The sequence below is a fragment of the Poecilia reticulata genome, chromosome 22, assembly GCF_904066995.2.
Source record: "Poecilia reticulata chromosome 22, P_reticulata-male-v2, whole genome shotgun sequence".
NCBI lineage: Eukaryota > Metazoa > Chordata > Actinopteri > Cyprinodontiformes > Poeciliidae > Poecilia > Poecilia reticulata.
In genome coordinates, this window is record NC_088851.1 from 278,394 (window position 1) to 306,298 (window position 27,905).

General features: G+C 38.5%; 1 protein-coding gene across 2 annotated transcripts in view; it reads right to left on the minus strand.

Moving 5' to 3' along the window:
• LOC103458066 (uncharacterized) overlaps nt 1–27,905 on the minus strand; it is a 243,167-nt gene that overhangs the window by 154,173 nt on the left and 61,089 nt on the right. For both annotated transcript variants that reach the window (XM_081603523.1, XM_081603524.1), the window contains exons 5-11: nt 27,061–27,156; nt 26,891–26,968; nt 25,293–25,385; nt 24,868–25,070; nt 24,250–24,449; nt 16,207–16,307; nt 15,971–16,054 (exon numbers count right to left, since the gene is read on the minus strand). In XM_081603523.1, the coding sequence (XP_081459649.1) occupies nt 15,971–16,054; nt 16,207–16,307; nt 24,250–24,449; nt 24,868–25,070; nt 25,293–25,385; nt 26,891–26,968; nt 27,061–27,156 (855 nt within the window). The remainder of the gene's footprint in view (nt 1–15,970; nt 16,055–16,206; nt 16,308–24,249; nt 24,450–24,867; nt 25,071–25,292; nt 25,386–26,890; nt 26,969–27,060; nt 27,157–27,905) is intronic.

A 27,905-nucleotide genomic window follows, 5' to 3' on the forward strand; every position in this document is an offset into this window, starting at 1 on the left:
TAACATCACATTGTACTTGGCTTCAACAAAGATGGCAACCTAACACCAGTTTATCAGTGAGCTGAAGCTTAGCAACTTCAATAGAAAATAATAGTAATGGGCCTCATGAAGCAATGAACCTTTCCAGCCCTTTGCTTTTCAAAAAGGTTCATTACTTGATGCTTCATTCATGACTCACTAGTGGCACCTGCTGGTGAAACTGTAACAGCCTTGTCACTCAGTACTTCCAAAAATTAGTAAATGCAATATTGTCACAAAGTTTTCATCAAACTCATATTTAGTAACAGGAGAATCAATGAAACCATATTTAATTGTCATATGTTTTAATTATTAAAATGATTTGTAGCCAATCTAATCCTGGTTTATGTTGAACGTCAGTGGTTGTGTTGGGTTTTCTTTTATGTCAGATTTGACAATAAAGACATTTGATGTTTTAGTGTCTTGGGAGTGCAGTGCCTGTTGGGGCGTTCACTTTTTCTTGGATTTATAATTGGCTCTTATCCCTTATATTTGGCTAGATGTTGAATTTTAGTTCTGCAACACCATTAAATCTGTTTCTGCTGTGAAAGACTGAAATATCTTTGCTAATCAAACTACAAATAATAGTGAAACTTTGCAGAAGGTGAGAAATTGGGAGGTGGAGGGTTAATTATTGTTATCTAAGAAGAATTTTATTGTGAGGATAATCTCAAAGTCCCAGATGTCAGAGATTTTCCTCTTACTGGCTTCATTTCAGACAATGAAGTTTACTTGTGTAGCACATTTCAGCAACAATGCAGTTCAAAGAGATTTACATCATAAAATCACAAAAATATAAAGTCATAAAAAAAACAATCTATAATTGAGAAAAGCAGTAACAAACATTACATTTTGATGAGTGCCATCATCAATACACAACAAATATGTTGGTCAATGTTCATTTTATTTTGGCCACTGAAGACAAATATTCTCCTCTGATGCGAGACCAAAAGGACAACAACCCATGATGCAGCGCGGCTCATCGCGCTTTTATTTTGAAAACCGACACGCAAAATGAAGCAGTCACGTGACCCATGCAAGGTGAGGCCTCGTTTGTTGCCAGTCACGTGGTTTTCAGCAAGATGACACAAGTATAGACATAATATAAGGATAGACGCCTCATGGCCGCTCTCGCCTATTGTCGCTGACGAGATTTAGGGCGGCCATCTTGGAGCGGTCCACCACTCCACTCAGCTTGTGTTTAGCAGGCAAAATGACGTATCAGCTCATTAATCGATCATAATACGCTTTTTTGTTACTGGAAACTTTATTCAAACATCTATCAAAGCTACATTTATAAACAATTGTATTATTCAAGTATGTTTTTAATACACAGTTCTGCATATTTAAATATGCTTAGTGGCTATAACAATAGAATAGGAATGGGATATTCTGATATTGATGTATGAAGAGCATATTACAAAGCACACAGCCGTTCATAATTTATTTAATAAATTATTTAGTAATATCAATACATAGTTATATAACTACAAACACAATTAAATAATGATTAATAATGGCACAAATAAATAATGATTAATATTGAATAATATATATTGGATACATGTTTATCCAACATTTTATTTCTTTTTCTTTAGTATAGAAAGGCACACACACACACACACATATAGGTCCTTCTAAAAAATTAGCATATTGTCAAAGTTAATTATTTTCCATTATGTAATGATAAAAATTAAACTCATATTTTAGATTCATTGCACACCAACTGAAATATTTCAGGTCTTTTATTGTTTTAATACTGATGATTTTGGCAAACAGCTCATGAAAACCCAAAATCCCTGTCTCAAAAAATTTGCATATTTCATCCAACCAATAAAAGAAAAGTGTTTTAATACCAAAAAAGTCAACCTTCAAATAATTATGTTCAGTTATGCACTCAATACTTGGTCAGGAATCCTTTTACAGCCTCCAATGCAGCATGAAGGCAATCAGCCTGTGGCTCTGCTGAGGTGTTATGGAGCCCAGGATGCTTCGATGGCCTTAAGCTCATCCAGAGTTTTGGGTCTTGCGTCTCAAATTTCTCTTCACAATATCCCACAGATTCTCTATGGGCTTCAGGTCAGGAGAGTTGGCAGGCCAATTGAGCACAGTACCATGGTCAGTAATACCAGTGGTTTTGGCACTGTGAGCAGGTGCCAGGTTGTGCTGAAAAATTAAATCTTCATCTCCATAAAGCTTTTCAGCAGATGGAAGCATGAGGTGCTCCAACAGCTCCTGATAGCTGCTGCATTGACCTGCCCTTGATAAAACACAGTGGACCAACACCAGCAGCTCCCCAGACCATCACTGGCTGTGGGTACTTGACACTGGACTTCTGGCCTTTTGGCATTTCCTTCTCCACAGTCTTCCTCCAGACTCTGGCACCTTGATTTCCGAATGACATGCAAAATTTGCTTTCATCTGGAAAAAGTACTTTGGACCACTGAGCAACAGTCCAGTGCTGCTTTTCTGTAGCCCAGGCCAGGCACTTCTGCCACTGTTTCTGGTTCAACAGTGGCTTGACCTTTGACCTGGGGAATGCAGCACCTGTAGCCCATTTCCTGCACACGCCTGTGCACGATGGCTCTGGATGTTTCTACTCCAGACTCAGTCCACTGCTTCCCCCCAAGGTCTGGAATCAGCCCTTCTCCACAATCCTTCATCAGGGTCCGGTCACCTCTTCTCGTTGTGCAGCGTTTTCTGCCACACTTTTTCCTTCCCACTGAGGTGCCTTGATGCAGCACTGAGGTGCTTTTTCCTTCATAGAAGGAAAAAGCACCTCAGTGCTGCATCAAGGCACTGAGGTGCCTTGATGCAGCACTCTGCGAACAGCCTATTGGTTCAGAAATTTCTTTCTGTGTCTTACCCTCTTGCTTGAGGGCGTCAATGATGGCCTTCTGGACAGCAGTCAGGTCAGCAGTCTGACCCATGATTGCGGTTTTAAGTAATGAACCAGGCTGGGAGTTTTTAAAAGCCTCAGGAATCTTTTGCAGGTGTTTAGAGTTACTTTGTTGATTCAGATGATGAGGTTAACTGCTCGTTCAGAGAACCTTTTCATAATATGCACATTTTTTGAGACAGGGATTTTGGGTTTTCATAAGCTGTATGCCAAAATCATCAGTATTAAAACAATAAAATACCTGAAATATTTCAGTTGGTGTGCAATCAATCTAAAATATATGACAGTTTAATTTTTATCACTACATTATGGAAAATAATGAACTTTATCACAATATGCTAATTTTTTGAGGACTTGTATGTTTTTCAGCCAGCGAGTTCTAGCTTCAGAGATTCAGCAGCTGAGATTGAGTCCAAAATCCGATGTGATCCATCCGTGCTGCAGTGAATCCGTCTCTCTTTATAGATATCTCCCACTTCTTCCTCACATCGTGTCTTTATGAAACGGAAGATTTGGGATGCATCTTACTAGTGAAAGAATTACATATAGTCTTTACCACCTGTGTAAACTTTGCTGGTGAATGTTATAACACATAATATAAGTTTTATAATATTTGTTACATTGTTTCATTTCTAATATAGGCTCTTGTGTCAGATAATCTAAGTCAATGTTAGAGAATAATACATTTTTTTAGATTTACAGAATCTCAGTTAGCCTTCATAGCGTATTACACCAAGCACTGTAGCTAATATTAGCTGTTATCTCTTTGGTGGACATAAATAGAGTAAAGTAATATTCTAATCACAAAATATACACAATAACATGTCCATCTTACTTGTGAAATGTTGTCTGTGGAGCCCTCACATCAATAATCCATAGATCCGAACAACAATATCCCTCAGTGCTGAGTCATCATCTGCTGTTTTGATTGAGCAAAGTAGGAGGGAATACCGCTCCAAGATGGCTGCCGTATTTCCTGCACTGGAGCAGCCAATGCGGGGTCTACACTTATATTATGTCTATGGAAATAAGCCTCGAAGCGGGGCTTCATCGGACACACACCCTTTTACTCGTACAAGCATCAGAATGCTTTTCTTCCTCATTAGAAATGTTTTGTATACTGAATGGAGTAAGTAATGACTCCATGCTAGTGATGCCAAAACATGCTACTGATAGCAATCATTCTAAGACTAGCATTTTGACTAATTTCACCTTATGCATTAATTTTAATAAAATCAATGGTGCAAGTACAGCTTTGTCAACATGTTTCTGACTCTCCACAGGTTTTTGACTACAATTTAGCTCAGCTGCATTGATGCTAATATTAAGCATCAGAACGCTTTTTAGCAATGTTTTCTATACTGCATGGAGTAAGTAATGACAGACAACATGCTAGTGATACTTCACATGCTACTGATAGCATTCATGATATTATTAGCATTTTGGTTCATTTCAGCTTATGCAACATACTGAATGGTACAAGTACAGCTTAGTGAACAGGCTTTCTGACTCCCCACAGATTATTTACTACATTGCAGCTTTCTTTAGCATTATTGCTAATTTTAGCATCAGAACGCTTTATTAAAAATCCGACCGGCACACTTTGGCATGCCCCGTAAAGTTTCTGCAGGAATTTTCTAGTTTTTATTTTATTTTCAATAAAGCCAAAAAAAAAAAACACATTGCTATATTTCCGCCTTTTAACCCAAAACATCACATGCAGCCATGAATTGTGGGTAATACATTTTGCTGAAGTCTGCCTGGATGCAGGCTTGGCAGAGGAAAGCTGACCAAGCGTAAACGTTTGACGAGTAGGGAGTGAGAATGTGTTGGTTCATCTGCCTGATGCGTGATGGGATGTGGATTGTCTATTCAACTTGTTGAATATTAATAAACTGCATAAAATTTAAATGCAACTGAATAGCACAATATCATTTAAAATTTCAAGGAAAAGAATTGATTATGACATAATATTTTTGACACTGTCAGTCAAAATGATGGATGACAGAAAAGTATAGCGCCACCTATGGTCTGAGCATCCACACCAAAGATAAAGTCAGGAGTTATACACTCTAAGAAATAATCTTGTAAATTTACAGTACCATACTGGCAGCTATAGATGCCAGAAGTTTACTGTAAATGCACAGTAGCTGTACCGTTATTAATCCTGACAGCAGATTACCGTCAATGCAAGTATGGTACGGATACTGTGAAAGAACGGTACATTTCTGGCGTCTATAGCTGCCAGTAGTTTACAGTTTTTTCGAAATAACGGTAAAGTACTGGCGTCTGTAGATGCCAGTAGTTTACCGTTCTTTCGGAAGAACGGTAAAAAAAAAGAACAAAAGCTGGCATCTGTAGATACCAGTATTTTACTGGACATGTACCTTTTCAATCCTGTAATTACCTTTTAAAGTGTTAAATACTGTAATGACGCCAACACACCGCAGATGTAGTACCGCCAACAGGATTTATTAGAAATAAGAGCGAGCTGCTATTCCTTAGGCTGCAGCTGCGCCTCTAACAAATCGTTAAACTCAACTGAATAGCTTCACTGCTAACATACACTGAACTCTCCGCTCTTCCGGTGTTGTCAGATCCCACTCCCCTGATTCCTTTGCCCACATGACAGGTCCATCACATGTGAGTGGAAGTCAGCAGAGTCAGATAGGGGAACCCCATAACACTCTACACATAACAGTGATCACAATGCAACTTATAACAAATACACATAACCATAAGGACACCAGCAGAACTAAAATACAGAATCGTTAAAATACTACGGTGGTCGACAGGTGCAAACGCGCAGCAAAAAAAAGAAAAGACGCAAACAAAAAAGAGATGCAAAAAAATAAAGTGTTCCAGACCACTAAAGCTTTGTGCCCGAATTCAGGGTCTGCATCCTTTCAAGCTCATTCTTTCATGGGCTTTAGAAACGACCCGGTCTACGGAAGAGGGGTCCTGCGAAGTGTCGAGAAAAGTCGAGCTCATTCCACTTCCCCATGCTGGAGATTTTAGTTTAATAGTAATAATAAATAAAATTACCTTAAAATTAATTACACAGGTGACATCAAGACCCAACAGTAGAGTCAGACGGTAATAAAATGAATCTGGTTGTGTGTGTTGTTATTGTGTCCTGCAAACTTTGTTTAATTCTACTTTTTTCTATTTAATCATAAAAAATCAAAGTCAGGCAGAAAGAGAGTCATGGAACAGGAAGAGCTGGTTTCCTGAAGAAAAGGGGAAGTTTCTATCTTGCATCAGGCTAAAAATACTTCAGACCATTCCTTATTTTAAAGCATTAAAGGTTTTTAAAGAATAAAATTTAAACGTTTTGAGAGATTGGATAAAACCCAGAGTAAAATACTTAAAATAATGACTTATAATTATGCCAATAATTAATATTGGTTTAACCAGTGGTTGATGTTGATTTGATTATAAGAATATTTACACTTACTCTTACACTTGTGGAAGTACTTAAAGGTAAAACAAGAAACTGTAACATGATATCAGATAATTAGAATAATGGATTATCATTGGTTTCTTTTCAAAGTATCTGTAATAACTCACATTATGATTGTAATAAGAGTAACTAATAAGTTATGGTTATTATAACATTATAAATGAATGTTAAATCAAAAAGGTTATAAATGTGATTTTGACATTGAACTTGAAAAGGTGTAAAATGTTGTAACTGTAATTAAAGGTCACTGATGTTGTGTTGAAGGTAGATGGTAGGTGAAAGGTCAGGGGAAAAGAGGAACTGATAGGAGAGCGGAGGTGACCAAGGCCTTATTGCTAAACTTCAACTTGCCTAAGAAAAGGTTGGGCAGGAAACAGAGGTAGGAGGAACTGTTGAGCAACTTGGGGACATTAGAACAGACATCAGGTCATGAGGTCTCCAAGGTGATGGATATGAGATCATCTGTCCAAGCAGTCAGCCAATGAGACAGGCACAGCAACAAAGCTAGCCAATGTAAACGCACCAAAAGGTGGATAAACCCTTTATAAGGTGGGTGCAAAAGAGGAATCTTTGGTTGGATCCTTCAGGCAGCTTCGAGCCAAGACGGAGATGGACAAAGAACTCTGCATCTGAAGAAGAGCCGGGGCCACAGAGCCGAAGACTGTTCTACACATGGGGACCAACCCATCAGCCCCGCAACATGTGGCTTCAAATCGCACTTCTCTCAACAGCTGGGTTTAGACCCCCAAAGACAAAGACCAAGGCAAAGATGAAGATAAAGACAAAGATAAAGACAAAGGCAAAGAACAAAGGCAAAGAGGAAGAACTGGTGTGTTCCTTCCGTGGGACCAGGAAGATCATGAGACGAGGAGAAGGGAGCTACAGAGCTGCAAGACAAGAAGCTGAGGACCGCTACGCGCATGAGGAAGTCACCCTGAGGCCCGAGACCTGCTGCTCTAAGTCAGTACTCTTCCTGTACTGGGAACCTCCTGCTGCTGCAACACCTTCTTCATCATCAGGACAGTTCTGGGGTTCAAAATGCCAAACTCTGTCCGTCTCTCTGAAAGGTTCCCTTTTTAGTTCTCAGTGTCAGCATTAGGGAAAGATAGGCTAGATTATTGATTTTACTTATTTGATTATTTCTGCTACTGAATTAAGCTGTACTGACCCTTACAAAAATGGCCTTACTAATAAAATAATTAGCATTAAGAAAATCTAAAAGATGTTGTGGACATTCAATTAATGAGTCACCTTAAAGTTCTTTGATGGTTGTAAAATAGCTATGAAGTTTGATTCTGGGAGGAAAAAGTAGAAATGTTTTATAGGTTGCTTTTAGCCAAAACTAAAACAACACCCTTGGGACTCGACTGAGTCACTAAAACCAACCTGGTTCAGTAACAAGTGCAAGTTGTAATAAAGAGAAAGAGCGACCGTTAACAGGTGAAGCTCTGTGAAGCTAGCTGGTTGCAGGCTGCTCAATCTGGCTAATTCACAGGGTGAAGAAGGTGGGACATCTGGAGGGAGAGGTCGTTGGAAACCAGGCTAGTCTTTCTCGATGCCAGCTTAAACAGAGTGTACAGGGTAAAATCCCATCATATTTAGAAAACTCAAATTACCTGTTAGATGGAGAGCTGGCTGCACATCTCCCTCCTCTGAGAAGAGGAAGTAGAGTGAGAGAGAAGGGGGGGGAGGTGTTTCACAACAACAGAAGGCAGAGAGCATTGCAGATGAGTTGTAGCCTTCAGCTAGCTGCCTAGCCTCCGCCTCTGCGTTATGTTGCTTAGCAGCCGTGACACAACATGATTTAAACAATGTTTGTAGATGTATAAATCTCACATTTCTGCTTGGTTCATCAGTGCATCACCTAATTGCAATATCTGTCCGATATTTTCGGTGACGTCTGCTCCCGCACGCAGCTCCCCTCGCCTGCTGGTCCAGGTTTAGCATACCACGGGAGAACACCCGACTCATTTAGGCTTTCCCAAATGACAAGTTAAACACAGATATTAAGTCAGGTAACATCTAGTTGGAATATTTTGGTTCACTAAAATATTTCATTTATTCCTGAGCAAATCGGTTTGACTGATTAAAGTTAAGCCTAAAAACACAATAGTTTGATTAAACTGTATTGTCTTACCTGAGATTTGGAGAGTATTTGAAAAGGGATACTTTGCTTACATTCCTTGTGTAAATGTTCTATATGTGTTTAAACATTTTAGAATCAGACTAACAGATTTTTTTTTAATATGCAACAGCCTTTATTACAAAAGGTGAAGAGTAATAGAGATTTCAGGAGAAAAAAAAAACATACTCCGAGCCTGTTTTGTTTTTTTCCTTCGCTGCTGTGTGATACACGTCGTCAGGGTTACTAAGCAACATAACGCCATGGTAGAGGCTAAGCAGCTAGCTGAAAGCTACAGCTAAAAGGGAAAAAAAGTAAGCTACAGCTTCTCTTCCAGTCGTCGAGGACCCAAAGATGCAAAACCTGACTTCGGACACAGCTGTTCTTTGTTCGACTCCCCCTAGTGGTCTGGATCACTTCTGTTTTCAGCATTTTTTGTTTGCATCTCTTTTTTGTTGCATGTGTTTTTCTCGTCTTTGCTGGGTGTTTGTACCTGTTGGCCACCGTAAAAAACAGTGGTGAAAGTAAATATACCTTCAAATACTGGCGTTCCAATATTTTTACTGTGAATTTAGTTTTACTACTGCATTCACTTTATGAGTAAGCTACTGCCAAGAAAACTGTAATGCTACTTTTTAAAGTACAGTCTTAGTTTTACCATAGAACATTAATACCTAACCCAGTGTAAGCTTCTTAGAAGTGCTACAATTGGTGCGGTTCTAAAATGCATAATCTGCATAATCAGAACTTCACATAACACAGAAGAGGATGTAGTTTACTGTAAATGCACAGTAGCTGTACTGTAATTAATCCTGACCGTAATTAATCCTGAAGAGGATGTATTACATCCCTAACCCTAACCTTGTGTTATGTGAAGTTCTGATTATGCAGATTATGCATTTTAGAACCGCACTAATTGTAGCACTTCTAAGAAGCTTACACTGGGTCAGGTATTAATGTTCTATCGTAAAACTAAGACTGTACTTTAAAAAGTAGCATTACAGTTTTCTTGGCAGTAACCTTCAGAACAGAATTTTTATTTAAAGGCACCACTATGCCTCAAACCACATATTTCCAGTATATTTAAACATTCAAAACAAATAACACATAACTATTCCTCTGAGAAATGGTAAAAAATAGGCCTTCAAAATCAATATATAGTTTCACAAACACTGGAATAAAAATTGAAGACTTTCAGTTTACAGCGACAAACTAGGTGTTATTAAGGAAGAATTTTTATATTACAATTAAATTTAGCAAAACTCTGGCTCTGATACTTCCTTTTGATCCCGGGTTCTCTCGCGTGGCCACGTGTGGGGACAAAAACACAACAATGCGTGTTGACGTCACAGAATTACAGAATTTAATCCAATCAGAAGAAAATATAAGATAGTACAGGAAACTGAAGAAACACAGATACAAACATTGTTACCTGAGACAAGAAGACAAAGAAATATCAAGGACGTCCTTGGAGAAAGAGCTGGTGCAGAAGTAAAATAAATCAGCTTTTTTCTAAATTGTTTCCCTTGTTCACAAACTTTTATACCTGTAGGTGTGTTTTCCTCTTTAATGTATTCAAATAAGGCGTATCTCTACTTGACCAATTGGAAGGCATCTCTGGCCCTTTTAAATTTAGAAAAAATCCCGCAATTTGTTCACAAGATCAAACACCTTTTGTTAAATAAGGTGGAAGCAGACTCTCCGAATTCATGGTGGTTTATGTCTTTCACAGATCAGTGTGAAAAGCTAGAACTTCCTACTGATTGTTTCCAGACAGACAAAGAGCAGATCAGAGATAATAGCAAACAATCTGCTTTAACTACAGTAAAATATAGATCAATAGGTCAGAATATGTTATAAATTTTAAAACTATAATTATGATATTTCAATCAAGTCATGATAAATTCTAAAACTAACTTATTTTAAATGTATTTTCTTAACACTATCCGGCTCTACAGCCATCTGGGCCAAGAGAAACAGATGCAGGAACCTCACAGGTAGCTGTGAAATTCTGGTTTCTCTTCTGCTCTGCCAGGAACAAACTTTTAATACTGTATTTTAATTAATTGAAAAGTTCTCCAGAAACCCAATTTGTTCTTCTGCACTCAGCATCTCCAAAGTTTAGTCCTGATATCAAACCAAAAGCAATAGATAATAAACAGAAAATAATGGAGTACAATTCCTGTTTCTAATTAGGAATTAGAAACAAATAAGAATTAAGACATTCATTCACCATAAACCTAAGTATTTTCTAATACTAAACAAAACATTTTCATGTGATTCTAGTATAGTCAGAAATAATACAATTTCAAATACATTCATCATTAACTAAATTAATTCTAAAACAGGATAATAGAATTTTCAGTCAAAACATGTTATTAATAACTAAGAAAAATGTCTTACAAATTAAATGTTAGTGATTTAAAACATTTTATGTTATATTCAGTTTTTTGCACCATGTCAGATGTTAGTTTTGGAAAACTTCTTATCCTGGTTACGTGAACCGACCAAAGTTCCCTTTCTCACAGTAATTCAAGTGATGCTGTCCTCCACCTTCCTGCATATGTTAATTTATGACCTCCTGTCTTTAATGATAAGACCCCAGGGGTCTGAGCCAAAATTCTCTTGCAGATCCTCTATTCTCCTTTGTACTTTAAATGCTTAACCCAGCAATAGTTCTTCGGGTTTTAAATCACTAACACAAACCTGTTCAAACTTAAGAAATTCGTTCTAAAAGGTTTAAACTGTGTTAAACACTCAAAATAATAATTTTTCTCAACAGTGTAACTCATTAATTTCTACAATCTTATGAACATAAAAACACAGTTCTAAAAGAAATATCCATGCTTTGGTCATCATTAAGCAAATCAATGAAAAAGGACTTCCAAAATCTAAAATTCAACATGGCTGAAATAATGTGGAATTCTAGTATTAACAGGGTTTTAAAATGTGAACTATTAACGGTTTTCAAGAGTCCAACTGGCACTTACTTTATTAGATGCAGATGAAGGCACCGTCCAACATGGAAAAAGAAAAGACAATACAATTTAGATCCTGAGTGATATGGAAACAGACATATTTCAAAGAAAAGAAAAGGACAACAACTAACCTGAATGAGATGCCACTCAAAGTCCATCAGGTTTTTGATGAGGGTGGAAACCTGAACATTGACTGTCACTTTTTCTTTTGAATGGTCTTTCCAGTCTTTTTGGATACCATCTTCCCATGACCGGCTTTTGTGCCCCTTTCTGGGTTAATCCCAATGAAGCGACTAAAGAACAAAATCAAAAATGGGAAAATTCCTGAGAATATAAATAGTGTGGCATTCTGAATACAGCTGGTAGAATATATAAATAAGGCGTTTTTAATTACATAAAGAGAAAACATCACCACCTTTGTCAAATGTCAATCATAACTTGCTTTAAAACTTTTAAACCATGTCATCGTATTTTGCTTATTGTAAAAAAAATCATAGGAGTGGTTTTACCGTTGAGTGAACTCCAAAGTCTTGGCTGCCTCATGTTGATATTGGAGGTTGAAGATGTAGAAGATGGACAATGGTGTCCTGTCTGGAATGTCGACTGGACCCTCTCAAAGACAATATGGCCTTCAATGCTGACCATCCAGAAAACTGCTTGCCACAGGGACTGTAAAAACCAAGTCCTTAATTGGAAGAACATAAAACAAATCATCTCATTGATACAGTATGCATTTAAATGATCATCATAATAAAGAGTGTCCACTCTGCCAGGTAAAGTAAAAGCAATGATCTTAAACTCCTCAATTGTTGTGCAAGTCACATCAATGTTGAAAACTGTAGGCTGGATTAATTTACAGAAGTTCGCACTGAAGGTGAAGAGTCCTTTGAAAGTTAATTAAAAGCTACCTTGGATGATCTTGTGATCACTGATGGTGAAGTGTCTTTGGTGCTGCTCGTTTTCACCAACATGCAGGAGGAAGGGCTGTCCTGGTTGCACGGCAATGAGGAAGATTTCAACACTGGCTTGCATCTCTGACATAATGATAAGAAGATGAATAATAAAAATTATTAAATATATTTAGCAGCACAGCTACATTCAGATAGCAAACAAAGCCAATGAGAAAGTGCTTCTACAAAGAAGTAGGATCATTAGAATAACCACATACCTGCACATATCTGAAAACATGGTCCACAGTTTGACATGAGCTGTTTTGGATTCTTCTTGTGGCCTTTGGATGTAGGACGAAGCACATGAACCAATAGAATCAATCAATCAATCAAATTTTATTTGTGTAGTACATTTCAGCAGCAAGGCATTTCAAAGTGCTTTACATAATAAAAATAAAAACAGCATGTGACATTGAATAAACGGTGAGAAAGAGATTTTTTAAAAAAGATAAAAACTTTAAAGCCCGCACCCCTTTTAGGACTTCAGTTAAATGTCGTTTAACTGGGATTCTAACCCACAGGGACTTTAGTCAAAAACACCGTTTGACAAGGACTCCAACCTCTAGGTTTTTAGTTGAACGCCATCAACTGGGACTCTAAACCCCGTATAACTTTAGTTAAACGTCGTTTAACTGGGACGTTTTCCGGGGGGCTTTACATCATTAAAACGTAGAAAAGAAATAAAAAGAAATTAAAAACATTAAAGACATAAAAACATGGAATACATCAACGCCCACACTCTAACCCTAATTTAGCCATAAGCAACTCTAAACAGGTGGGTTTTAAGTTGAGATTTAAAGGCACCCAGTGTTTCAGCTGTTTTACAGTTTTCTGGAAGTTTGTTCCAAATCTGTGGTGCATAGAAACTGAATGCTGCTTCTCCTCGTTTGGTTCTGGTTATGGGGATGCAGAGCAGAACCAGAACCAGAAGATCTGAGGGGTCTAGCATTCAGAAGAATGCCTGGTTTTTCCAGCCTGGAGGAACAACAGGATAAATAGCAGACACATTAGGATAATAAATAAACATTTTAAAGAGAAGTGAGCAAAACTAACCAGACCCACCAAAATACTTTGCCCACCCGGTTTACCCTGTAGAGCATTTTTCACCACCTACAACATAAAGCATAAAAATGTCAGAAATAATTACCATGAACACAACTCAGACATTAGGCATAATAAAAATGTGTCAGCTTATAGAAACATTCTGGACAGCATTTCTTCTGCCAACCTGTCAGAAGAAATGTGCTGAAGTCATCATAAGAGGCTTCAGTCATCAGCATGACATACTAATGAAGAAAAAAAGAGTCAGCCAATATGTCATTATTTATTATCATTATTATTTATAAAGACAAAAACATTTTGGCTTAGCTTTGATCGCATAGATCAAACCACCGGTCCAGCACAGCCAGTCTCCTCATTATGCCATCTATAGCCGAAAACGTCAAGAAAACGACTCCGTAGCTAAATACTGTTAACTCAAACGGCCTTTCTGACAGTTTTAATGTTCGTTTAACCACCGACACCCCGTGCTACACCTGCTTGGCTAGCTTTAGCTGCTAACAAAAATAATAAACCAAGGGTGCTCACATCCAGTCCTCGAGATCTACCGTCCTGCAACTTTTCAATGAATCTGTACTCCAACAGACCAGGATCAGCTCTGAACAGACCTGCTAACCAGCCATTCATTTGATTCAGGTGTGTTAATTGGTGCAGGGAAGCATCTGAAAGTTGCAGGATAGCAGCTCTCAGGGTCTGGACTTGAGCATCTCTGTACTGAACAGTCGTACCGCGATATCCAAACAAATAAACTTACGTTAAGCATAAGTTGATACTCTTTCGCAAACAGAAAGTTAATGCATTTATAAAAAATAATCAAAATAAAAAAATGACGATCTTAAAATGAAACGTACCTTTTTTAATAGATCTTTATTAAGATACAGAATACATAACAGTATAAACGCAGCAGACATTGTGGTATAATGTTTGCCAGGGAGTTACAAACATTGAGACAATACATCACCATTACATTACATAAATACATTAAAGAACGAACATAAAGAGCATGTTTTAATAGCTTTGGGGAACTTACCTTGTTATAATAAGCTCCAGACAAGACGCCATACTGCCGTCTCCTGGGCAACACGTGACGTCACAGATACGTTGTGACTGGGAGCAACTCTTTATCAAACACCATCTCTTTAGGGAAACTGACAAATCTATCTTTAAATTTGACTAAACAAGTGTTTAATTAACATTGTATTTTTAACATACAACACCAACACTGGTAATCTAACACTTTTGATTATGCTCTGTAGATTTTGATTCATTCCCTAAAAGATTTATTGTGGAAAGTATTTTTTTTTCTTCTAGTTTAACATTGTCTTTAAATGCTGCTTCTCTAAGATGCAAATAAAAGTAAAATGTCTTGCCTAGGAAAAAACTGTATTGTACAATTATTTTGCGGTAGTTTACTGCCAATCGTCAGTCTTGATTGTGACAAGAGAAGAAGACATCAAATTGACAATATCCTACCGTATTTTGGAATAACAGTATGTTACTGCTGGAATTCTGCCGTAAATTTACAGCCATTTCTAAGAGTGTAGTATTAGTTTTCTAAAAACGTTGGTCATCATCTTTAATGAAACCAAATACAGTGTGATGCTAACCAACCAACTGGCAGAAGTTGAAGCCTTAAGACACAGCCCTCCTTATTAAAATCAGGAATGCAAAGAGAAATGGAAAAAGGAATTAATGAATGAATGAATAAAAAAACAAATAAATAAATATATATGAAATGGATAAATAAATATGTGACTACCTTTATAAGCTAATTATTGCAAAAGCGATTAAATAAAGAAGCCGATTAATAATATGCTTATTTATTGTTTTATTAAATTCTGACTGAAATGGGTTTCCATAAGACTAAAGGTGGCCCTTTGTCAACAATTCATCTTTGGACAGAATTTCTAGGCCCAACCAAGATTTTGAGGGAAACTGTTTTGGTGTTTTTGTTTTCAGGATCCTGACTTTTTTATGTGGCTCTATTAGCTGATATCCAGGTTTTGCTGGAGCAGTTGACAGCCAAGCATTAAGCTTTGTTCATTTTAATTCAGCAAATAAAATTAGAGATGCAAATAAAATGCTGTCAGTCTGTTACAAAAATATTTTACAGTTCCAACTTTTTATATTTCATAAAACCACAGAGTAGACATCTCATGATTTTAAAAACACTTCCACTCTACATATTCCAAACAACTAATTTGTAAAACAAAAACAAAAAAAACAACAACTGGATAAAGAACCTTATTGTTCAACTCATTTTATATCATTCTGTAAGTTTAGCCCATTAGCGCATTACAGTAGTGCCCTGCCAGTCAAACTGCTATTGTAAAATGTCATGGAAAATCACATGAAAGAAATGAGTCAGACACATGACTAACAAGTCAGCTGATGGAGAGTGCTGTGTGCATGAAAAACAGCTGAAATTATGACAGTGTGAGGGAAAAAGAGGCAGAGGCAGGATATGATGGTTTGCTGTACCTGTTGAAGAGGTGAAGCAGAAATAGCAGGAGTGTAGTGAACAGGCACGTTGTTAGGTGAGGGGCTTTTTGGAGGAGTCAGGTACTGTGTTTAAGGGGGGGAAAGGCAAGTAGAAGAAGGAAATAGGTAACAAGGAGAAGTTAGAACAAACTCAAAGAAAGAAAATCACGTCTAAAGGGAAAACCAATGGGATGCTAAGTATGAGAACTTTAATCAAAAGAACATGAAACACTGACCTGCATCTCTTCTTCTTGGGCAGCCACATCTCTAGAGTATTGCAGGAACTGAGCGACATATGTCATGATGGACTTCTCATCTGGGTCTCTGACATCCACATCTGCATCAACATCAGAGTCCTCCATGATCAGTCTCACTACAACACCACCCTCAGAGGTTCACAACCAACTCAAAAGTATGAGGAGTTTAGTTCTGGGAACAAATATGGGGAGGGGAAGTAGGATCCCTAATTTCTGAAAAATGTGGATAAATGCTGCCATGGTAATGAACCAGCAGGCAGATCAGAGGAAACAAATGAGGGATTTGTATGAGGATCATATGAACAAACGAGTCAGCAGACCTTTCTATCGTCATTCAGCTGTCCCTTAGGCTAAATAAGGACGTCTCAGAACATTTAGCAACAGCAATAAGTGATACTGATTTATTTGGAATCTATGAGAATGTTTCCTAAATCAGTTTTTATTTAGACTCTGTACAACCAACCGGCATATACAAGGAATGTAAAACCTCTCTGAAGATTCACTGATGACACTGAAAACTGTCAGGATAAAACGAACAAATCACAAGATTATTAACATTAAAGCTGAGGTCAAAGTTATTCAAAAATCGCTGGCAGGTTTACTTGAATGGACTCCGTCCATGGAGTCAGCTGTGCTCTCCCTGGACAGAAAGTTGCTTTTTTATTTTTACCTCAGAGTGTCCAACTTTCTACATTTCCTATCTCTATTTGATGGGCTTCCGCACTTCCTATATCTTTGCCTTCTGACTCCCTCCTCCCCCGCACATTTTTCAGCTGTTACAACCGTTTAATCGTTAATGTGTCCTAATGTGTTTTTTCCAAGCTGCCTTTAAACACAACATGACTGCTAAGATGCTGGAGTCGGTTTTACACCTGTATGGCAGTGACAGAGACATGCTGTTGCTGTGTAGAGCTGAACATGTGTGTTGAAATCAGGGCAGCAAATCAGCAAAAGGCAAAAAACCTTTCAGTTTTCTCCTCAAGCTAACTGAGTGAGTTGTGTAAAGCTATTGAACAGGCACGTGAAGGGGCTGGAGCCCCTGCCCCTTTTATCCTTGATGCCTCAAGTGTCCTTTTTTTGAGTTTTTTTTATTACCTGTGCATCAGAAGGCCTGCTTGTCCCACTCAACAATAGTATTTACCTAACAATAACAATTAGCAAAATAAATTAGTCTGGCTGACCTCGGTCTAATGGATTCTCAGTGCCTCTGCTTCCATGTTGTTAAGACACCAGGCTCATGGTAAGTAGGACAAGGTGTGTGGGGGGAGGTGGAACTGTGCCCTCTATCAGATTATGGGCAAGAATACATTTTTCACTTTTTTTTAATGCTTATTTGTGAATAAAAACGTAGGCCTGGTGTTGCAGTCAGAAAAACTTTTTCCATTTATTTTTCGGAATTGTCCTCGCAATAGCGGGAAAACCCTCCTCACCCCCAAACACAGACATGGTTTGGCTGCAGAGAAAACTTCTGACTTTAATTTTATCAGGCTGCCCCAGTGCTGGACTAAATGCCCATTTCGCTACAGGCAGCCTAAGTCTGTCCCACCTGATATAGAGAAATGGCACTGCCACTGTCACTACGACGAACCTCGAAGCCCTGTACTGCCTGTTCACTGTTCGCTCTGTGCTTCAATTTAACCTAATGTTACTACCAGGCGGTTCACACCGCTGCCGATAGTATCTGGGCTGGAGGTGAGTGGATGTGAATAAACATTACTGCAGAACCTTCACGAAAGTAATAGTTCCAAATGCTATTGACATTTATTGGAGCTCCAAATGTGCCAATAGCATTTGGAGCTCACATAAACATAAACAAAAATACTGTAACAATAATTTGAACCCCAGCATGCTACAACTAAATAATTAAATAAATCAAGATGTCCCAAAAGCAGGGCGGACTGACATGGCTACCAGGGGAGGTGGACCCCTCCGTTAGTGGACCGGCAGCCGGTGGACCATCCTTGGAACTCCATGCCAAAACATGCAGCATGCAGCACCCTCTTGTTTTGCATCACCGCGATGCCTCAAACTGCGTCTTATAAAAGAGCTTCTCTACTTAGGTTTCGCTGCTCCAGTCAGACAGATTTCAGCAGTGGCAGTGGAGTGGACCTGTAAACACATTAATAAGCGCAAAAGGACCGCCCGACTGACAAGAGCGGCGATGTGAAAAACCCACCCTATAAAACCTGGACAACAAAACTGTCTCTGTGGCTCAACAGTCAGGAAACAGAAAAGCCTGATCTGAAGGTCTGTCTCTGCTAGTGCCTCATAAATGAAATCTCCCTATTGGTCTCTCGCATCCAGCAGAAACATGCACAGCAAATCGACTCTTACTCTTCTGGCAGGACTGGCCCAAGGCAATATGAGGCCTTAGGCAGAATCTGATTTAGCTAAAAGAAAAGTGTGAGATCTTCTTCGGGTAACAAGAATGCTGAACATTGTACTGCAAGGTTCTACTTTATCCGAGTTCTGAAACTCTGTATGTCATGAACCATCTGGGCTGAAGAAATATACAAATAATTCTTTAGCTTCACCAGAAACTCCAGAGTGGGGCCACTAGTGAGCATTGTTTCCAGCTTAAGTATATTGTACGCAGTGACATGCGGTCAGGGGAGGCAGGTGAGGGGGAGCCTCACCTGTCACCATGGAAAAATAATATATAATTATAAAATCATATATATTGCTATTTTCACCCTGTGGTTTGTACTATAAAGTACCTATTTTTTACATAGCTTAACCAATTCTGATGATTTTTTCTTCAAAATCGCTGTATTGTCCCATTTTCCCATTCAAATGCTCAGAAGCGAAGCTGGTGAGGCAGCAGCGAGCTGAGCCTCACCTGGGATTGAGCAACCTCTCGCTAACTGCACTGGCTGCCATTCTATGGGAGCCTGTTCGTCCTGTCTGTACCCCAGCAATAAAATGGCTAAGAAACATTTAATATATGGACTGATTTTCCATAATCTAGCTTATGTCTATAATGTACAGTGGGTTTTTTGTCACCAACTGTGTGTGTATCGTGTTTTGCAGTGGTGTAAAGTAACGAAGTGCTGTACTTAAGTAAAATTTTTAATCATCAGTTATATAATTGCGCTGCATAAATCATAAGATATGGCGACATGTAAAATCAGCAGCGCTTCGTTTTCACAGACGGTGGGGACTTCGTCCAACTTTTAGCGTCACTTGGAAGGAAAGCTTAAAGAAAGGTAAGCTCCATGGATGTGATGCTAGCAAAGCTAGCTGTACTGAGACACATGTTGCATCTGCAATGAAAAAAAGTTGTCACTCATGTGCTGAATTATTGTGTGGAGGTGTTGACTGAGGTGTCGTATATATGGGACAACGCTGTGACCAAAGTCTGCAATATAGTGATATGACATTCAGGAACGATCCGATTCTTTTGGACCAGGGGTTCTTAACCTTTTTTGAGGTACCGAACCCACCAGTTTCATATGCGCATTCACTGAACCCTTCTGTACTGATAAATAATATATGATTTGTTTTCCCCCAAATTGAAGACATAGGGGTGACCCAACAAGAGTCTAGTTGGGTCACCCCAAGATAACCAAGTCTTCTTAAAAGGTAGAGTCTCTGAGAACAGTTCTTCAAAATACAGTCAGTGTTTTCAGTAAAGTTGAGCTGATTGTCCAGGAACGACCTAAGGTATTTAAAATTTGCCACAGTTTCAACAGGTTGGTCAACGAGAGAAACTGGAACCACTTTGAGGTCTTGTTTAGGTCATTTAATTAGCTCTACATTCTTAAGAGAATGAAAAATTAATAATAAATAATAAAGACTTTGCGGTATTCTGATTTAGTAATGTAATTATATTAGTTGTGTTACCACCCCCATGTCACTAGAGGCAGTAGCAGGCCCGAAAAGATGCGATTAAGGAGCAGATTTAGAAGTACACCGAAAGCTACAGAATTTGGTAAAAAACTGTGAGCTTTGCTGAAGTAATTAAAGACACAAGTTCAAATCATTGCTGAGAGTGGAGCTCCTTCAATCAGTGCTCCTCCACAGCACTGATTGGCTAAGCAATGTAACGTGATCCTCTGCAGCAAGTGATGGCAAAGCGGCGCGTCATCACGACTTTACACAAGTGTGTCTTTACCTCCGTGGGAGAGGCTCCGCCGAACCCCTGAGACCAATAGAACCCAGGTTAAGAACCACTGTTCTGGACGGATCTTTACTAAGGTTGATAGGACTGAAGCCTCACTGAGAGCCGTTCTTTGTTCTCGTAATGCTCTGCGTATACTGCAGTAGCTCTTATTTCATTTCATTAATATATATATAAATAAAAAAAATTTTTATTTAATTGGCGAATAAATAAAACAAGAACATAAGAACACAGAGCATGCTCATTGCTCTTTGTTTTCATCACGTGTCATGGTGGCAGACGTTGCAGCAGGAGGGAGGATGAAAACAATCACGGTGCTCCTCCTGCTTGGTTACTTCTTGCTTATTGCGCCTTGGACAGTGTTCATAGTTGAGCGTTGTTTACCGTTAATTGCTATGTTTAATGGTGCAGACAGTTGTGGTTTCTGACATGGGCAATATGGGCAACCGCCCAGGGCGTTATTTTTTTTGGGATGGCAGGAGACCTCTGCGGATTGTAGCACAGCAGAATGAAGAAGAGTTTGAATTGATACTGGTTAAATTTATTTCAGCTCTATATATTTAATAACTAGGTGTTTTTATGGGAATGTGGATCTCTCAGATCAATTTGAGAAGCAATTTTGATAGGTGCACTTAATTTTATTGTGTCACGTAGCGCGGGGTAATGGTCTTGGTCTTGATTTGGTCTTCGGTTTGGTGGTCTAGACCAGTGGTCCCCAACCTTTTTATTACCGCGGACCGGTCAAGAATTAGAAATTTTGCTGCGGCCCGGGAGTGGGGGGAGTGGAGAGGTTTTAACTTTCAGATAAGGCTTCTGCATGTTGGTGTTCCCGCTAAAGCCTGAATGTATCCAATTTGGGTTGTCTTGGCCATTTTCTCGCACCCTGTGGGGTTTTCCCTGACTGGGAACGAGAATGCAACCTGTTGAATGTGACAGGTAGCCAATCAGAAAGCGCGGTGACGTAAGAACAGAGGGGAATCCCAAACAGCTGACATCGCGCAACTGAGAGTCCGGTGGATATTGGACATGATATGTGGAAATGTTTATTATTATAGGTCATTATTATATATTATTATGTTTATTCAGTTAAAAATGTTAACTATGAAAAAACATAACTCCCCTCCAAATCAAAGAGCAGCAAATAGAGCGGCTGCTCCCGTCGTCTTTTATCCATCGCCTTTTCTTTTTGTTTGGTCTTTTATCTCTTAAAATGAGTCCACAAACTATCACTATTGCTTCTACATTGTCATCCGTGTTTGGTTATTCTAAAAACCCGTATGCTATGTTGGGAGTTTTACTGGATTATCCTCTGGAATAGGGATGTTCGTGTCTGGAATCGGTTCGTGTGATGTGTTGCTCCTGCCTTGGACACACGAACCGATCGAACCTATTGTACTTTTATCAGCTCTGTGGTCACAGAGGTTTGGAGAATCGGCCGACAATTCTTAAATCTTTCCGTCTAAACCAGACTTAAGACTCACAAGCTCTACTCATCTCCTCTTGACCACTGCCCAAACGCTCTCTGACTCTGGTCGTTATGGTAACGTTTATATATCCCTTCAAAATAAGATACAGATGCGACACAAAAACAAACATTTTACTTTCGTGAAAATTTTAACTCACAAAAATTACTAACGGGAGCCCTGAGCAACAAGACGGTCCCATCTGGGAGTGATGAGAGACAATGACACCCGAGGTGTGTTGCTTGAGCACAGCTTGCTTGGTCTCTACGTGGCAAAGCAGTTTGAAGCTTCATTGCCTCATTAGCAGCCGGTCGCCGCATGTTACGCAGAGCGGCTTGTAATGTGGGACTCACCTACCGGTCCGGGATAAATCCATTCTCCTGTCTCTTCTCTGGGCCTTTTCCCCTTTGCAAAGAAACTTTTCAAAGACATCTGATCTGTTTCTTACTCATTTTGCTGCTTGTGGGCTCAATGTTGGTGCGCAAGTAACCGTGATTCTGGTTAAAGGATTTTCAAAATAAAAGATCCTTCAGACTCAAATAATACATAGAACGGACATATTTAATTATTTGTTGCGCGGCCCGGTACCAATTGGCCCACGGACCGGTACCAGTCCGCGGACCGGGGATTGGGGACCACTGGTCTAGACTACAACTCTGCTACGTGGCTCCTTGGTTCCATGTCCTCCCCCACCTTTCTGTTCGATTTCTTTAAAAATAAAAGCCACTAGTGGCAAAAATAAGTGAAGTTCATGCTATGTTAGGACAGGAGACAAGATGTTTCCATCCCTGAATTTATGATGCATAGAATAAAATATCTAAGTCTAAATTATGTTACAGAGTAAACACAATAAAAACATACTTTATCTCTGGCATAGTTCATTAAATGGCACATTACTGATGTATTAAAATTAAATACAATCGGTACTTAATGATAATGATATTAGCAATTAGCAATGAACTTAATGATATTAGCAATTAGGTATTCAGCAAGTACTTTTACTTTTAATAAGTATTTTTTAAAAGCCAGTACTTTTTTACTTTTACTTATGTAAAATGTTAATGTGGTACTTTTACTTGAGACTTTTGTCTGTGTATTTGTACTTTTACTTAAGTACATTTTTTGAGTACTTTCTCCACCACTGGTGGTTTGTGTGCGGAGGAGCGATCAGAAACGGCAGAGAACAGACTTGAGGTAAGGCAGCCAGTTCTCTTGCCTCATGGCAGGGGGCGCTCATGATCCCAGATATTGTGACTGCACAACCGCAGACTAACCGCAGACTATATACAATTAGACACAGTGAGCTAGCCATGGAGCTAGCCATACAGTAAATTATTAAAGTACAGTAATATATTTGGTTTCTTCTCTCTACCGACGTCAACATGAAAGACTATATTTCTGCAGTTAAACAGTTTTCTAAAGTGGATTTTCAAGTGAAGCAGGAGATGATAACTAAAGGAAGACCAACACCAGAGCTGAAAGTTTTACTTCGAGACAGATGGACGATTCTTAAACGGAGTAGAAAAGACATGCCGAGGATAGACTTGGCTTTGGATGAATGGATATTTTTGTGCAGAATTAGGGGCGCATGGATTTCATGGATAAGCAAAGGTAAGACAGCAATAAGATGTTTTTGTTTAGTGTTTTAATGAAATGTGCGTTTTGTGGGCTACAGTTTTTATGTCTAAATAATTCAGTAAAGTAAAAGCGGTAGCTAATCTAGCTTTTTTATTGTGTTAAATCCTAAAACATGAAGTGGCATTGTTGTCAGTTGCTATGGCAACGAGTCTGCGTGTAGCTTGGCCTTTGCTGTGGATCATACCACAAAATTAATAACTACATTTATAAGTTTCACTGAGTTAACCCGGCTACGGATGACATGTAAAAGATTAGTCTTTTTGCCCCCCAGTGTTGTATGCATGCTCAAAATTTCCATACGTCCAATAACATGCATGGGTGTAAGTCAGTGCCTCACCAGCAAAAACCTCACTGCACGTCATTGATTGTATGTGTCTCTCTTTCTTTTCTTGTTGACAGAGGAAGAAAAAATGTTTTAAACTTTTCAACTGTTTCCTCTCTAAATTACTCCATGAGCATGACGGACCTGTGCAGAGGTGTGTTACCAAAACACAAAGTTAGGTCAATATTAGCCTAAAGTCTTTAAACCTGGTCTGGGAATAAAGGTGTAATAAATATGCTGTAGCAACAGATGACATTAATGTCAGCGGTACCTGCATCAACATTTCAAAAGCAGAAGATCAGAGTGTGGCTTATATTGCCAGGCTGCAGATTCTCCTGAAACAATTGTAGATTTTTCTTTTTTTGACACAGTTTACCCTTAACTCTGTGAAGAGTCACTGAAAAGAATTAGATTTGTGGGATGTTGTGTTTTAAAATATTAAATGTCAACACTTAAAAGCACCAGATTTAGGTACTTGCCATTGGGGTTTAGCAGTCTTGGAATCGTAAGTTCTGTCTCTGCAAAGTGGAAGGCCTCCTCAAGGTTCTGCTTGTTACTCCTGGTTCTGGCTTTGGAAAGATCTATCAAGTTGGGTCTGAGGGCGTTCAGGATTGCGAGAAAGACCACACCACTCCTCCAGCTTGCCTTGAAGTCTTTTATGCTTACTGAACAGCCAGATCTGAGGGAAAACATATATAAATCAAGTAAAATATTTTATCCACTCAAAACCAAAATTGAATTAGACACTTAAGACCAGGTTTGACTTAGGCTAATTAATACAAGGCTTCATGGTAACAGAAAAGGAAACATTTACCGTCAAACCTTTTTCAATTTAATCTATTCCTCAAGTTGTATTCATTATATTTTTTTTACAGTGACATACAGCTCTACAGTTTAAAATAATTTCAGTTCAAATTCTGAGAATATGTGTGCATATGTATCAACTTCTGATTTTAGCTTGACAATATAAGGGGAGATTTACCACCATGTATTGACAGACAGAATCCACACAGGTTCCGATGTGATTGATTATGAATGCAGAAACAGAGAAAATACAAATGTGTCCTTGATCAGTAATGCCAATGAACTTAGCTAACCTGTGGCACTGCTCTCGGACCCATAGCAACAGGGCTTTCTTAGCAGAAACTCGAAAGCGACTGTGTAAAGGAGAGCCTTTAGGAGGAACAGGGCTACTGCTGGTTGAGCGGCTTGAGAGCGTGGAGCGACTGTCCAAACTGGCCAAAGACTCCATGGACGACTGACGGGAATCAAATGAGAGGCAGCTGGCCAACTCTTCAATCTGGGAAACACAAAACCAATAAAGCTTTGAGAAAATCTGGACAATGCATAAAGGTTTGCCTTTGACTGTTTTTATTGTCAAATTACTACATCTGATACCTTAAGTCTTAGCTAATAAAAAGCTCTCAACTCCTTTTTGTGCTGTGATCATATCAAATAAATGAAATAAGTCATGCCCAACAAGAAATAAAAAAGTAAAAGCAATAAGCGTAAGTGAACTTACATGATACTGAAGAATAATTGTCCATATTAGGCCCAGGATAATGGAGGGTTTGCCATCAATTATATCAGGAGTGTTTATGTTGACTAATTTGATCTAAAGAGACAGACAAATACATGTTTGTTATTTTAACAGGTGAAATCATTTTATTCATTAGAATATCAATACAATAATATTTTCTGAAAACTGACACCACAATCCAATAGGAATGGTTGAATGTAGGGGTGATATGGTATAAAATATGTCCAACCTGACAATATAAAAATAATTTAATTTTCATTAATTTGAAACCAGGCAATTTCTGGAGAATCTGACAATGGATGAACGTCAGAAGATACAGACCAAAGCTCTTCGGTATTTTCAGATATGTAGTGTGTTTAATTTGGTCTAATTTCAGTTATTGAATTTGTTAACTGGTCGTTCCGTTTCATTTCACACAGAAAAATCTCCAAATTAACCAAAACTTACCTGTATGAACTTGAAACTTTGTAATGGAAGTACTAGTAATGTCACCATGGAGCTTTACTATAGTAAGCAGACTGCAGTGATAATCGTCTATATTAAAAGCTAACTTAATATATATTTTGGGTTTACATTTCAGTCAGAACCTGGATATGCTGCAATTTTTCTATGCTATTTTATTCTTTTCTAGTTTCATCTATTCATTCTTGTATAAGTTTTAAATGTCAACAGGAAGTTGATGTTTAAGGTTGAAGATTCTTTTAAGATGAAGGTTGGTGTATGAACTGTGGACTGGTTAAAAGCTGCTGCTCTGAGGCGATGGAACTCATGACAGAAATGTCGGCCGTACTGTCTGCCTTGGCAGTTTCCTGCGGTGTTTGTCACCATTGTTTACATCCCTCTGGGTGCTAACAGCAACGAATCATCAAAGGAGCAACATGACACCATTAGCTCACTGCAGATGAAGCATCCATGGGCGTGGACTAAGCCTTCTTCCGTGCTGTGCTGCGCACAAGGGATACCCACTAGCGATAGCCTTAAAGGGCGAAGCATATATGAAATAGAACAAATATTTTCAGGGCAATCTGTCTCCTCACATCAAACTTGCTCGGCAGTCCATGATCAGAAATTAAACCCAAATGTTTGATCTGTGACTCTCTAGTGGAGGCCAGTAGCTACAGAAGGGCACACACATACATGTTTGTTTCCATACTATATTAAAAAATGTCATAAGATGCTAGACCTTTGCACAATATGAACGTCCCACTTCAGTTCTGGTCATTTTATCGAATGGGTCAATGAAGCATCTGTTTTGTGAAGTCATTGTTCTCCAAAAATGGAACTTTGAATTCCAGATGTTCTGATCACTACCACATAATTCTGTAGCCTTAGTCATGATGCCACAACTTTTTTCTTCAGATTCACGTCAATTACTTATATCACCATCATTGGTCGGCATATAAGCTAAATGGCATGCAAATTACGCCATTCCTTCTTTTTGCTCAGTTGATTGGGTCAACAGCCATTTTGTTTTTTTGTTGTTTTTTTTTATTTTTGCCATGTGTCATCATAACTGTTCATGAATGACACTAATAAAGTTCTCAGCCTCAATTTTGAACATGCATTTGCTTTTCATTTACCGATTTTTTCTTCAGAAAGGAAATTGCTTTTCCGATGTTGCTCCTGTTTTGAAATATTCCCCTGCCTTTGTCCCGATTCTGAAAAACAAAATTAAGTCAAAGGATTTCTTAGAATAAGTTTTGGCTTTGAGGTGGGAAGTTTATACGTTTTGAGCTGAGATGGTACTCACAATGGACTGACCACTCATCACCTCCAGCAGGTCCAACAGCTTGGAACCATCCCGGAAATCATTGAACAGATCTCTTATCGTTGATGGTGGCCTCCGCTGTCACAAAATAAAGTCATGCAGGTCATATGTTTAAGTCATAACAACTCAAATGTTCTCCAGGCTTCCTCATTGTCCCTACATAGCACATTTCAAGAATTTGGTACAAATAAAACAAAATAAAAATATTTAATTTTAGTTTAATTAAAACACAAACATTTAGTGGAGAACAGAAACAAAGGTTCAGAAATGCACTAAAAAGACATTTACATGTCTCCTATCAATATGCATAACAGCACCTAGAGCTAAGGGCTACAAACATTAATAATAGAGAAGTAGTCAAGCAGTGATAGGAAGGTTGGCTCTTTTCAGAGCAGAGTTCCCAAACTGCTCCTAGTTTATCATCTTCTTTAACCTCATATTTTAGCTCAACTTTGCAAATATGAATGTTTAGTGTTTTATATTTAAATAAATCCTTTCGCATTTTATATTAAAAAAATTAATTAAAAAAAATAAAAATAAAAATATGGCTACAAATATGTACATGATTTATAGTTAACACCTACAGGTTCACTCATACTACCTCCCTCTCCACCAACCATTTCGTATTGCAGGAAAGAGAAAAAATACACATTCACATTTGCTCAGGAGGCTCTGATCCCATTCACTCTTATCAGGGGTGAAAGTAGTTTTAAATTCTTGGGGGTACTATGACAAAAGTGACATAGTACTCATTTTGTAATCAGGTCGCTGCGTGTTGCAGACTTCTGCCCAGGTCCCTCTCGAAAATGAGATCTGGATCTGAACTG